The 13,359-nt window shown below is 39.9% G+C and overlaps 1 protein-coding gene across 2 annotated transcripts in view; it reads left to right on the plus strand.

The window, feature by feature from the left end:
• Positions 1 to 13,359, plus strand: part of LOC129777486 (uncharacterized) — a 648,520-nt gene that overhangs the window by 622,024 nt on the left and 13,137 nt on the right. For both annotated transcript variants that reach the window (XM_055783773.1, XM_055783774.1), the window contains 3 exons: positions 1,837 to 1,935; positions 2,008 to 2,206; positions 2,280 to 2,458. In XM_055783773.1, the coding sequence (XP_055639748.1) occupies positions 1,837 to 1,935; positions 2,008 to 2,206; positions 2,280 to 2,458 (477 nt within the window). The remainder of the gene's footprint in view (positions 1 to 1,836; positions 1,936 to 2,007; positions 2,207 to 2,279; positions 2,459 to 13,359) is intronic.

Raw genomic sequence — 13,359 nt, forward strand, 5'->3', positions numbered from 1 at the left:
ATTTAACTTGATGTGTATAAAACATCAAATCTCCATGCAATCCTGTATGAAACGGCCCGATTTGGTTGGGAATACATTTTTAATGTGTAGAAAACCCGAAAATCGGGAAGATTTGTCAGAAGGGTGTATAAAGTTGCTGCATTTCAACAACGAGAAAATTGTAAAAATGTGTACATTAATAAAAAACCCAACCTTATTTGAGATGATGATAATTAGTCATACGTTTACGTGGTGTTTACTAGTGATACTAAAACAGCTTTATATGCTACTTAACACGTTGAATCCCACGTCAGTCACCGGTGACTGACATTATAACATATGATAATGAAGGTAACTAATATAAGCATATAAGCTTATAAGCATTCCCTTTCGAACGAAAATACCTTCCACTACCATAAGAAACGATGGCCCTAATACGTTTAAAAATTTCCATAGATTCGCCATGAAACCGTGGCACTCAACGTGTTAAAAAACGCTTCTGGCCAAATATACGCCTACTCTAATGGTAACTGCAGATTTCATGTATTCAAAAGCAGTTGATCATTCAGAATACTGATATCACTTACAAGAAGAAGTGTACCTATTGGTTTACAACAGCTATGCATTCAAAATACTAATTTACAGGAATAAGCAGCTAAATTGCGAATATAAGATTTGTTTACTTATTGCTCAATGAAAACTTTCGCTTGCTTGCTGATCTTCGCTCGGCAGAAGTAGAGAACAATTTTAGACCAGTTCTGATGCCTCAAATGTAAAATTATGAGAAACAGCACTTCCGAATTCCTCTGCGCAATTTTTCCTAAACTTTTATGTAAAATTTAGAACGAAAAATTTTCTATAAGCCAGTCTATGAGAAGACATTATTTATCATATTCATACAGACTCGGGAAACAGCTGCAAAAATAATACAACGAAACGCTTGGAACATTAGGTTCAACCTCATATTCCAACATTTATCAACTAACTCACTAGTTTTCCTAACTTGTGAATTTCCACTGTACAATTTGGTTCTTCAGAGTGCAAACGACAACATTCTGCTACCTTCATGTAGTGAAAGCAACATAGTTGTTCTAGTAGTAGTCTGATTTGTAGTACCAAGCACGTTTCCCTCAGGTGATCAATCCTCAATCAAATCCTCCGAACCATTGAGCTAGATAACAAGGATCCTAAAATAAGTGTGATATGTGACTGAAAAATGAAAATAACCATGACACCGACACAACACCAGATACAGTAAGAACAACAGGTCAACATCAGACACCACAATTACGCAAACGAGAAACATGAAACTGTATGTATCGCTTCAAGTAGTTATTTTATTCTAGTATTTCTTTAGTGTTCCCGGTTTGCGTGCATCCACTTTCTTTCCAACTGCAAAGCAATATCTAACACACTCTGTCTAGAATGCTGGCAAAACAATCACGACGTATTTGCACAAAATACTCCTGCTATGGGTAAGCTTATTTACTTTTTCTACCAATTACTATCTATTTCTAACCACCGTATTTACGCTCTAAATTTTAGAAGAAAAATTCTAATCAATTATTAATCACTGTAAAATTGAAAGTACGAAAGAGATAGCGCGTAGGAATGAGGCAGCTTCATAAACTAACTTATGTAAATTTGTATGTCAGTCAAACTGTTGAACGAGATAAGATTAAGCAAAATTGATGTGTGATAAAGTATCATTGTATATGTTAGCGAACAAAAATCTGTTGATTGTAAACAATTGGCACTAGTTGTAAGCACACCTTTGCGCGTAATTCGTCAATACTAATATAGTTCCTTTTGCTGTTTTGTTACTTTTATCTTCCTGGAAATTAATCCACCCAATAGTGTGCCCAAGGACGTGCCGCATGGCTGGAACGCGGTAGACGATGCAGCGTACAAGAAACTCCCGCCTCCTGCCATCGACGATGGGTCAAACGGAATCGGGTAAGTATTGCGAAACTCTCTGGTCAAAATGTAGGATATAAGCGTGTTTTTCTTGTCCCAACTTGTCACCAGATACAAGACTCATCGTTGGGTGGCTCTTCAGACGATGAAGACTTACTCGGTGTGCTGAGAGGCCCCAGTTCATTCGCCAATGCCTTCCTTTACGTAGGTTTAGGTACGATAGCAATTGGATTAGTTATAGCGTTCGTCGGAACCGGCGAGAAGGGATTCAAAACGGTTGAACTAAGATTAATCGGACCATCGTTAATCGGTAGGTGGAATTCTTCACCCTAAAGTGACCGAAGGTAACCACATGTCAATACATTTCCTCAATCTAATTCCAGGTCTCGGCTTATTTTGTTGTATATTGCGAATCCTGTTTTGTATTTGCCCATCACACTGTTTATCATCTAGTCGTAGAGCGCGAAACAAGAAAAACGCTAAAATAGACGCTGATCACCGGACTTCCCTGCTGCGTGGCGACAGCAAACGAGTATCGATTGCACGCGGACCTCACATACCGGTAAGGGAACTCTCCTTTGTCGTTTGAACAAGCCTTAGCCACTGCCAATTCACAGAGCTTCTGTTTGAAACTTTTCTAACCATCTAGGGCAGCTATACTCAACTTGCGGCCCACCCGGCTCTTTTGTTTAGCCCGCCTGGCCCGTTAACAATTTGTATGTGTAACAATCACGAAAACTTAAGAAATCATTTAGGGAACATGAGATGAGAATAACGGAGTTTAACACATTACACATTACACATTACACATCTACACATTAGTTAGTTGTCTAGTTAAGTGGTATTAAGTGGTAATAGATTAAATATCTATTAAATACATTTATTCCGATCATTAGAGCTAATCCTGTCGGCATTAGTGAATAAAAATTGAAATATCGATATGAAAATATGAATATGAAATCATTTCCTTTCTTGAAATAAGACTACGTCTGTCAGTAACGGTACAAAATTTAAAAAAATGGTCACAGTTTGCTATGAAATTGTTTTACCGTAAATATTTATTTCATATTCATAGCATCCAATTCATATTCATAGCTAATTAATTTTGATGGTTTGCATTCCAATAGAACCGGAAATTCTTTAAATTTTTTCGTTAATTTATACATTACTGTTCCCTAACCGATTAATGATTTAAATTAAGAAACATTGGAAGAATACACATTTTCCTATCGTGTTCTTGTGACCGAGTATGTATGTGGGAGGTACAATATTCAAATATCACTGCTAATAAGACAGACGTAAATTGGTCGCTCGAAATGCAATTGCAGCATTCATTCTACGGACAATGTGGATAGAGATAATATTGCAATCCTAGCTCGCCCGTATTCTATTCATTGAGTATAAACAAGCCATTCGCGATTTCAAAACACAGTATTCACAATTCATCAGTCATCTAGCTAGTGAATAGACGGCTGCGAGACTTTCGAACAACCTTTCTCAAGGCCGAGTGTTTAGTTAAGTTTTTCAAATTGGCCTTTTTCAAGGCAAGAGGCGAAGGAACTGTTGAATTCAAAAGCATCTATAATTCAAAACATAACCATCATCATTATTAATCAAGTCGTCTCGCACCAGCTACCAAACAACAGTCTTTCTGAATGCTTATGTCACACACAATAGTTTTCTCGACTCTAAGGAAGAATGAATGGTAGATATTGTACTGTATGATGTAATTTTGTTCGGTGGGGACCCCACGTCTATTTGCATGCTGTCTGGTGAAGAGTGCCTCTGTATTCTTACATCACATTATATTGGGTTGGGGAAGAAGAAATGTCGTATATTGTCAATATATGGCAACACTTATTTTGTGTTGTACTTATCGCATCGGGTCATACTATACGGCTATTTAAGGACGACAATCTGTGCTACAAGTGTCGTTTTGGCAGTGTTGTGATTGTCCTTTTCAGTCTCAAGTTATAGCGCGTCAAAGATGGAGTCCACCAAGCAAGAAATTCGCCATATTTTACGTTTTTACTATCTGCGAGGTAAAACTGCAACGAAGGCGGCCGAAAAAATTCGTGTAGTTTATGGACCCGATACTGTAACGATTCGCACAGCACAGCGTTGGTTTGTCGACTTCGTTCTGGTGTAGTGGCTGTCGAAGATACACCCCGTACTGGTAGGCCAATCGTCGTGGAAACCGATAAAATCGTTGAAATCATCCAAGTAGACCGGCATGTGAGCGCTCGCTCGATTGGCCAGGAATTGGGTATAGACCATAAAACCGTTTGGAACGATTTGTAGAAGATTGGATTCCAAAAAAAGCTGGATGTATGGGTGCCACACGAGTTGACGCAAAAAAATCTTTTAGACCGAATCAACGCCTGCGATGCACTGCTGAAACGGAACGAACTCGACCCATTTTGAAGAAGATGGTGACTGGTGATGACGTGGATCACGTACGACAACCTAAAGCGAAAAAAGTCGTGGTCGAAGCGCGGTGAGCCGGCCCAAACCATCGCCAAGCCAAGATTGACGGCCAGGAAGGTTTTGCTGTGTGTTTGGTGGGATTGGAAGCGAATCATCCACTATGAGCTGCTGAACTATGGCCAGACCCTCAACTCGGTTCTCTACTGTGAGCAGCTTGTCCGTTTGAAACAGGCGATTGACCAGAAGCGGCCAGAAATAATCAATAGGAATAGCGTTGTTTTCCACCAGAACAACGCTCGGCCTCACACATCTTTGATGACCCGGCAGAAGCTACGGGAGCTCGGATGGGATGTCCTATTGCACCCACCGTATAGTCCGGACCTGGCTCCAAGTGATTATCATCTCGTCCGGTCCATGCAAAACGCTCTTGGTGATACAAAGATGGCCTCAAAAGAGGCTTGCGAAAACTGGCTGTCTGAGTTTTTTGCAAATAAGGAGGAGGGGTTTTATAAGGAGGAGATAATGAAGTTGCCTTCTAAATGGCAACAAGTTTGCGACAAAACGGCGCATATTTGTCTTAAATTGGATAATTTTAATTATGTTGAATCATACCATGAGTCTCGAGGTTTTGGTAGGCGTACTCCCACTAAAAGATCGCTTCAATTTACTATCTCTTCGGTTCCTCATCCGGTGTAAGGTTATGAATCCAGTGGTGATCGGAAATTTTGAGCAGTTGATCGAGCTAAATTTTCGTTCTGGCTTCATGAGTTCATATCATGAATTCATCTCCATGCAGGTTGATCCTTCTTCGTATATTCCCAACCGTGTTTGTTTTTCTGACTACATCAATTCCTCTGTGCATTTTGATCTGTCCATGAAGCAAGATATCCATGGAATATCAGATTATCTTCGATCGAGGATCGTTCCAACGATCTTTGATGCAAAGTATGGGGATATCAATTGTGACAATATGTATTTTACTGATGGGTCCTCTATGAATGAGTCCACAGGATTTGGAGTGTTCAACGAATTTTTTAGCACCTCCCACAGTCTTCAATATCCTTGCTCAGTGTATATTGCTGAATTGGCAGCGATACACTGGGCGCTGGACAACGTCGCCTCACGACCTGTTGAACACTATTACATTATAACGGATAGTCTTAGCTCTGTCGAAGTTATCCGTTCAGTGAGGCCGGAAAAGCACTCGCCGTACTTCCTTGAGAGAATACGAAAAATTTTGAGTGCTTTCTCCAGACGCTGTTATGTCATTACCTTTGTCTGGCTCCATTCCGGGCAATGAGAGGGCTGACTCATTAGCAAAGGTAGGTGCAATTGAAGGCGATATTTATCAGCATCAAATCGCCGAATTTTATCCTTCAGTCCGCAAAAATACCATTGCTAACTGGCAACGCAAGTGGAATGAAGATGAATTGTGTCGGTGGTTTCACTCGATTATCCCTAAGGTTAGCCTCAAACCGTGGTTCAAAAGTCTGGACTTGAATCGGGACTTCATTCGTACCTTCTCCCGACTCATGTCCAATCACTGTTCGTTAGATGCACTACTCTTCCGCTTCAATCTCGCCAGCAGCAATCTCGTGTTTGTGGCAAAGGTTATCACGACATTGAACACGTTGTTTGGTCATGCGAGTTGTATCTTGTCGCCAAATCGAATTTAGAAAACTCCCTTCGGGCCCGAGGAAGACAGCCCAATGGGCCGGTGAGAGATGTGTTGGCTCGGTTAGATCTTGATTACATGTCCCAAATATATGTTTTCCTTAAAGCTATCGATCATCGTGTATGAATGTCCTTACACCCTTATCCCCTCCTTTTCTTCCTTCGCGAGCAATCGGTTCTCTTCTTACTAACAATAGAATAAATTGAAATGTAAATACATAGTAGTTATAAGATAGGTTTAAGAGTTAAGTGTGATGAGTGTGAGTGAGAGTGTAAACATTGTCAACATATCCTTATATCTCATCCTATTCCTGATAAAAATATGTCACCCTTCTAAACTCGAGTCTACCGCGAGTAATCGGTTTTCTACTCTATTAACAAAAGAATTAAGGAAAATTGTTCATAAATATATAGATACTAGCTAATCCGGCATACTTCGTCCCGCCCATTTACTTAATTAATTCTCGGGTAATGCAAAAATTTGTGTTTCATTTGTACGGCAGCCCCTCTAAGAGAGGGGGAAGGAGTATCTTAACACCATAGAAACATTTATTGCATCCTAAAACCTCCACATGCCAAATTTGGTTTCATTTGCTTGATTAATTCTCGAGTAATGCAGAAATTTGCAGAAATGCAGAAAACGATCATTCAACTTTCGTGATTTTATTGTTTTCGGGTAGGAAGTGGCCTTTTCGATGTAGGACTACGTCTTTCATTTCTATACCGGGGTGTAAAATCAAAGTTTCGAAAACGAAAGCGTTACGCCGGAGACCGAGATTTTGAGCGTTAATAGCTCCTAAACAACTGAACGAAATGGTATGATAAACACTTCATTCGAAAGATAAAATGTCTACGCGTTCTATACTTGTTACTTTTTGATCCAAAAACTTGTTTCAATAGTCTTAAAATTGCTTTCAAAACAGGCTATTGAAATCACCAATCGGTATATAAGCGAGCGCCGCTCGGAAATCCACTCAGTTCTAATTGAACAGCGATTGGAGCATGTTGTCGCTGTTGTGGTGAAGCTCTTCGTTTATCATGAAAGCGCGGATGAACGGTGCCACCAAGATCCTGTTTGTGCACCTTAGGCCAGAAGAGAATCCATCAGGAGGAGAGTGATGCCACAAACGGTTCCCCGGGAAGAGTTCGGAGCAGCCGCCACACACACACATACACGCGCGGAATTCTTCGTTTGGATGCCATTCAGCATCGAGAAAATTCCGGAAAGTTCTAATCATTTCTGGAAAATAAACTGCCAGTTCCTCTGGGAATTTAAAAATACATTCATGTGAAAGAGTTTATTTGAATGTTTTCTATCCATGTAACACTGTGACCAAATACATTTGGTTTTGTGATTTTTCAATCAATCGCAATTAACAGGATAGCTTCTGAAGATTATTCTTCCTCATCAGTAGGATATTTCCGTATCCAATATTGTATGCGCCCGCAATCGATTATTGCTCAGTCGCCGAAAGTTCCGAGCTCAGAGAGTTCATTCCCCTCTAGTTTGCCTTCCAAATTGCCATCGTAAACCACGATATAAACCGCGATATTCTGGTGGTGAGACACATTCATTTTTCGTGAGGACATCGACAAGACAACATCGTTGCCTAACGTGCTGGAGGAGGTGGACGGCGAAGGATCGACACATACACGCGCAGAATTCTTTCCGTTTGGATGTCATTCAGCATCGAGAAAGTTCCGGAAAGATCTAATCATTGCTGGAAATTAATCTGCCAGTTCCTCTGGGAATTTAAAAATACATGGCCAGACCCTCAACTCGGTTCTCTACTGTGAGCAGCTTGTCCGTTTGAAACAGGCGATTGACCAGAAGCGGCCAGAAATAATCAATAGGAATAGCGTTGTTTTCCACCAGAACAACGCTCGGCCTCACACATCTTTGATGACCCGGCAGAAGCTACGGGAGCTCGGATGGGATGTCCTATTGCACCCACCGTATAGTCCGGACCTGGCTCCAAGTGATTATCATCTCGTCCGGTCCATGCAAAACGCTCTTGGTGATACAAAGATGGCCTCAAAAGAGGCTTGCGAAAACTGGCTGTCTGAGTTTTTTGCAAATAAGGAGGAGGGGTTTTATAAGGAGGAGATAATGAAGTTGCCTTCTAAATGGCAACAAGTTTGCGACAAAACGGCGCATATTTGTCTTAAATTGGATAATTTTAATTATGTTGAATCATACCATGAGTCTCGAGGTTTTGGTAGGCGTACTCCCACTAAAAGATCGCTTCAATTTACTATCTCTTCGGTTCCTCATCCGGTGTAAGGTTATGAATCCAGTGGTGATCGGAAATTTTGAGCAGTTGATCGAGCTAAATTTTCGTTCTGGCTTCATGAGTTCATATCATGAATTCATCTCCATGCAGGTTGATCCTTCTTCGTATATTCCCAACCGTGTTTGTTTTTCTGACTACATCAATTCCTCTGTGCATTTTGATCTGTCCATGAAGCAAGATATCCATGGAATATCAGATTATCTTCGATCGAGGATCGTTCCAACGATCTTTGATGCAAAGTATGGGGATATCAATTGTGACAATATGTATTTTACTGATGGGTCCTCTATGAATGAGTCCACAGGATTTGGAGTGTTCAACGAATTTTTTAGCACCTCCCACAGTCTTCAATATCCTTGCTCAGTGTATATTGCTGAATTGGCAGCGATACACTGGGCGCTGGACAACGTCGCCTCACGACCTGTTGAACACTATTACATTATAACGGATAGTCTTAGCTCTGTCGAAGTTATCCGTTCAGTGAGGCCGGAAAAGCACTCGCCGTACTTCCTTGAGAGAATACGAAAAATTTTGAGTGCTTTCTCCAGACGCTGTTATGTCATTACCTTTGTCTGGCTCCATTCCGGGCAATGAGAGGGCTGACTCATTAGCAAAGGTAGGTGCAATTGAAGGCGATATTTATCAGCATCAAATCGCCGAATTTTATCCTTCAGTCCGCAAAAATACCATTGCTAACTGGCAACGCAAGTGGAATGAAGATGAATTGTGTCGGTGGTTTCACTCGATTATCCCTAAGGTTAGCCTCAAACCGTGGTTCAAAAGTCTGGACTTGAATCGGGACTTCATTCGTACCTTCTCCCGACTCATGTCCAATCACTGTTCGTTAGATGCACTACTCTTCCGCTTCAATCTCGCCAGCAGCAATCTCGTGTTTGTGGCAAAGGTTATCACGACATTGAACACGTTGTTTGGTCATGCGAGTTGTATCTTGTCGCCAAATCGAATTTAGAAAACTCCCTTCGGGCCCGAGGAAGACAGCCCAATGGGCCGGTGAGAGATGTGTTGGCTCGGTTAGATCTTGATTACATGTCCCAAATATATGTTTTCCTTAAAGCTATCGATCATCGTGTATGAATGTCCTTACACCCTTATCCCCTCCTTTTCTTCCTTCGCGAGCAATCGGTTCTCTTCTTACTAACAATAGAATAAATTGAAATGTAAATACATAGTAGTTATAAGATAGGTTTAAGAGTTAAGTGTGATGAGTGTGAGTGAGAGTGTAAACATTGTCAACATATCCTTATATCTCATCCTATTCCTGATAAAAATATGTCACCCTTCTAAACTCGAGTCTACCGCGAGTAATCGGTTTTCTACTCTATTAACAAAAGAATTAAGGAAAATTGTTCATAAATATATAGATACTAGCTAATCCGGCATACTTCGTCCCGCCCATTTACTTAATTAATTCTCGGGTAATGCAAAAATTTGTGTTTCATTTGTACGGCAGCCCCCTCTAAGAGAGGGGGAAGGAGTATCTTAACACCATAGAAACATTTATTGCATCCTAAAACCTCCACATGCCAAATTTGGTTTCATTTGCTTGATTAATTCTCGAGTAATGCAGAAATTTGCAGAAATGCAGAAAACGATCATTCAACTTTCTTGATTTTATTGTTTTCGTGTAGGAAGTGGCCTTTTCGACGTAGGACTACGTCTTTCATTTCTATACCGGGGTGTAAAATCAAAGTTTCGAAAACGAAAGCGTTACGCCGGAGACCGAGATTTTGAGCGTTAATAGCTCCTAAACAACTGAACGAAATGGTATGATAAACACTTCATTCGAAAGATAAAATGTCTACGCGTTCTATACTTGTTACTTTTTGATCCAAAAACTTGTTTCAATAGTCTTAAAATTGCTTTCAAAACAGGCTATTGAAATCACCAATCGGTATATAAGCGAGCGCCGCTCGGAAATCCACTCAGTTCTAATTGAACAGCGATTGGAGCATGTTGTCGCTGTTGTGGTGAAGCTCTTCGTTTATCATGAAAGCGCGGATGAACGGTGCCACCAAGATCCTGTTTGTGCACCTTAGGCCAGAAGAGAATCCATCAGGAGGAGAGTGATGCCACAAACGGTTCCCCGGGAAGAGTTCGGAGCAGCCGCCACACACACACATACACGCGCGGAATTCTTCGTTTGGATGCCATTCAGCATCGAGAAAATTCCGGAAAGTTCTAATCATTTCTGGAAAATAAACTGCCAGTTCCTCTGGGAATTTAAAAATACATTCATGTGAAAGAGTTTATTTGAATGTTTTCTATCCATGTAACACTGTGACCAAATACATTTGGTTTTGTGATTTTTCAATCAATCGCAATTAACAGGATAGCTTCTGAAGATTATTCTTCCTCATCAGTAGGATATTTCCGTATCCAATATTGTATGCGCCCGCAATCGATTATTGCTCAGTCGCCGAAAGTTCCGAGCTCAGAGAGTTCATTCCCCTCTAGTTTGCCTTCCAAATTGCCATCGTAAACCACGATATAAACCGCGATATTCTGGTGGTGAGACACATTCATTTTTCGTGAGGACATCGACAAGACAACATCGTTGCCTAACGTGCTGGAGGAGGTGGACGGCGAAGGATCGACACATACACGCGCAGAATTCTTTCCGTTTGGATGTCATTCAGCATCGAGAAAGTTCCGGAAAGATCTAATCATTGCTGGAAATTAATCTGCCAGTTCCTCTGGGAATTTAAAAATACATTCATGTGAAAGAGTTTATTTGAATGTTTTCTATCCATGTAACACTGTGACCAAATATTTTTCAATCAAGTACTATTAACAGGTGGTTATCGAGTTAGTATTAACCACTGGTGGGCTTCCAGTATCGAGGAAAATGTGGAAATATCTAATCGTTGCTGGAAAATAATCTGCCAGTTCCCCTTGGAATTGAAAATTACATTCAAGCGAAAGAGTTTATTTTAATGTTTTCTATCCATAAAATATCCATATAATACATTTGGGTTTGTGATTTGTCAATCAAGTACAGTTAGCAGGTTAGCTTCTGAAGATTATTCTTCAGAACAAGGTTTTTCGTATCCTATATTGGATGCATAAAACCTTGTGCCTCCAACGTAACGCTCTCGTTTTCGAAGTCCCCCAAATATTTATTTATTCATTCATTCAGAATGGATTTAGATTCAACTTCAAACAAATGGTCTCTAAATCAACGATAGTCCTACGTCACCCTTGCGGTTATGCCATAGATATAACCCACTTCCTGTTTTTCAACGTTGAGAGTTGTGTTCTTCGGTGAAAAACTGAAGTTGAAATTCTGTTTCGATTGTATTGCTTTCGCCTCCGCAGCCATCACACATAAGATTCGGTTCGGATTTTTTTTTAACGTTCTGCGTCTGCTGAGATGTTTCGTTCTGCGTTGGAGATGTAATTTTGCTAGGAGATACTGTAAAACTACTTAGATATTCAAGAAGTTCAGTATTCCTCTTTCAGTGCTCTGGACAGCGAGCAATCAACAGTGCTTATTGATGCTTAGAATTAATTTGACAATCCACTCAAATTGCTAAATTGTTTGCTCCTCACTCAGTGAAAGCTCGCCGACATTAATTTCATAGTTTTATGTTAACAGTGCGGTCATATCTTGAACATCACCCTTCTTCATTTATCTTTTTTTTTTCTTTGCGGCCCGCGGCACCATAACTAACACGTTTTTGTGGCCCCTAGGAAAAAAAGGTTGAGTACCGCTGATCTTGGGGGTGAAGATTGATGCAAGAGTTGAGTTCTTCTTTCCGTTGACCATTTGAGCGATTATATGATTATTTGAGCGATCATGATTAGATTCACGATTAGTCGTAAACTGCAAATCGATTTGTTCAGTTTGCGACTAACGATGCATCCTCAACATAACAAAATGGTGTTCTCTTGGTAACTCTGAGTTGTCCAATGCATTGCTAAACTAAACCTACACTTAGAAAAATCCTCGGTCGAAAACTACCAAATACATTTAGTAATGCAAACATTAGTAGAATGTACATATTGTCAACTACCAGAAGTTAGTATATTTTATTCGTTAACATTAGTAAACTTGAATGTTGTCATATCTGAAGACTGGTGAGAAAAGCGCGTATTAACCATTTTTATTGTTGCCATAAGGGAATACGGAGGTATAATAAGGATATATTTCTAATGCGTGCATTTGCGGCGGGAAAATGTAGCCGATATTGGGCTTACGAATCATAGTTCTTTTAGACATAAGTGTTTATTAGTACGGTAGAAAATGAGTATAGATTGGTAGTGTTTACTAAAATTTCGTTATATTTACTAATTATTTCTCTCAGTATAGTCGTTCCTCTCCTCACTCGCTTTGTGTACAACCAGCGTTGTAACTGTTCCATTTTAAACTGGATTCTTCCATTTTTTTTCTCGATCCAGTCTTACAGTTAAATCTCAAAATCTTCCAGTTTTTTTCGATACTATCCAGTTTTATCCAGTTTTTTGTATGTGTGCTTCAATTTTACCCATTTCATGTAAAAAGGATCACCCCGTTGAAACATTGAGAATAACTTTTCTGAATACAACCTCAACAAAACGAAGAATATAAACTAGCTGGGGAACATTATAAAAAATAAGGTATACTGGCTACAAAAAACTAAGATCCCTCGTGCTATGCTGGAATAAAAATAGTTCATAGATCCCTCTTAAAAACAAAGAAACAAACAATCATAGATCCCTCGTGCTATGCTGGAATGTATATAAACATCAGATGTTATTGCAATGTATTCGAGAATCCGGTTCAATAGTAACGAGAACGATTCGTTTAATCTTGTATTCTGGATAACATTTATTTGCTTGTTGGTTGTATATAGGATTTACTTAGACTGACTCTCCCTCGGGCTAGTCGAGATGGAAAATGAAAGGTGGGAAGATTTTCAAATCTGTGACGTCACAGATTTTATTTATATATGTTACTTTTCTTATAATAGTCCACTACTACTTTCTTAAATCAATGCTAGCGTTTAAAATAATAAAGGCCCAACTGACATTCAAGCAGAAACTGAAATTTCAGTTTTATTGAGGTGTT

The sequence above is a fragment of the Toxorhynchites rutilus genome, chromosome 3 (assembly GCF_029784135.1).
Source record: "Toxorhynchites rutilus septentrionalis strain SRP chromosome 3, ASM2978413v1, whole genome shotgun sequence".
Lineage (NCBI taxonomy): Eukaryota > Metazoa > Arthropoda > Insecta > Diptera > Culicidae > Toxorhynchites > Toxorhynchites rutilus.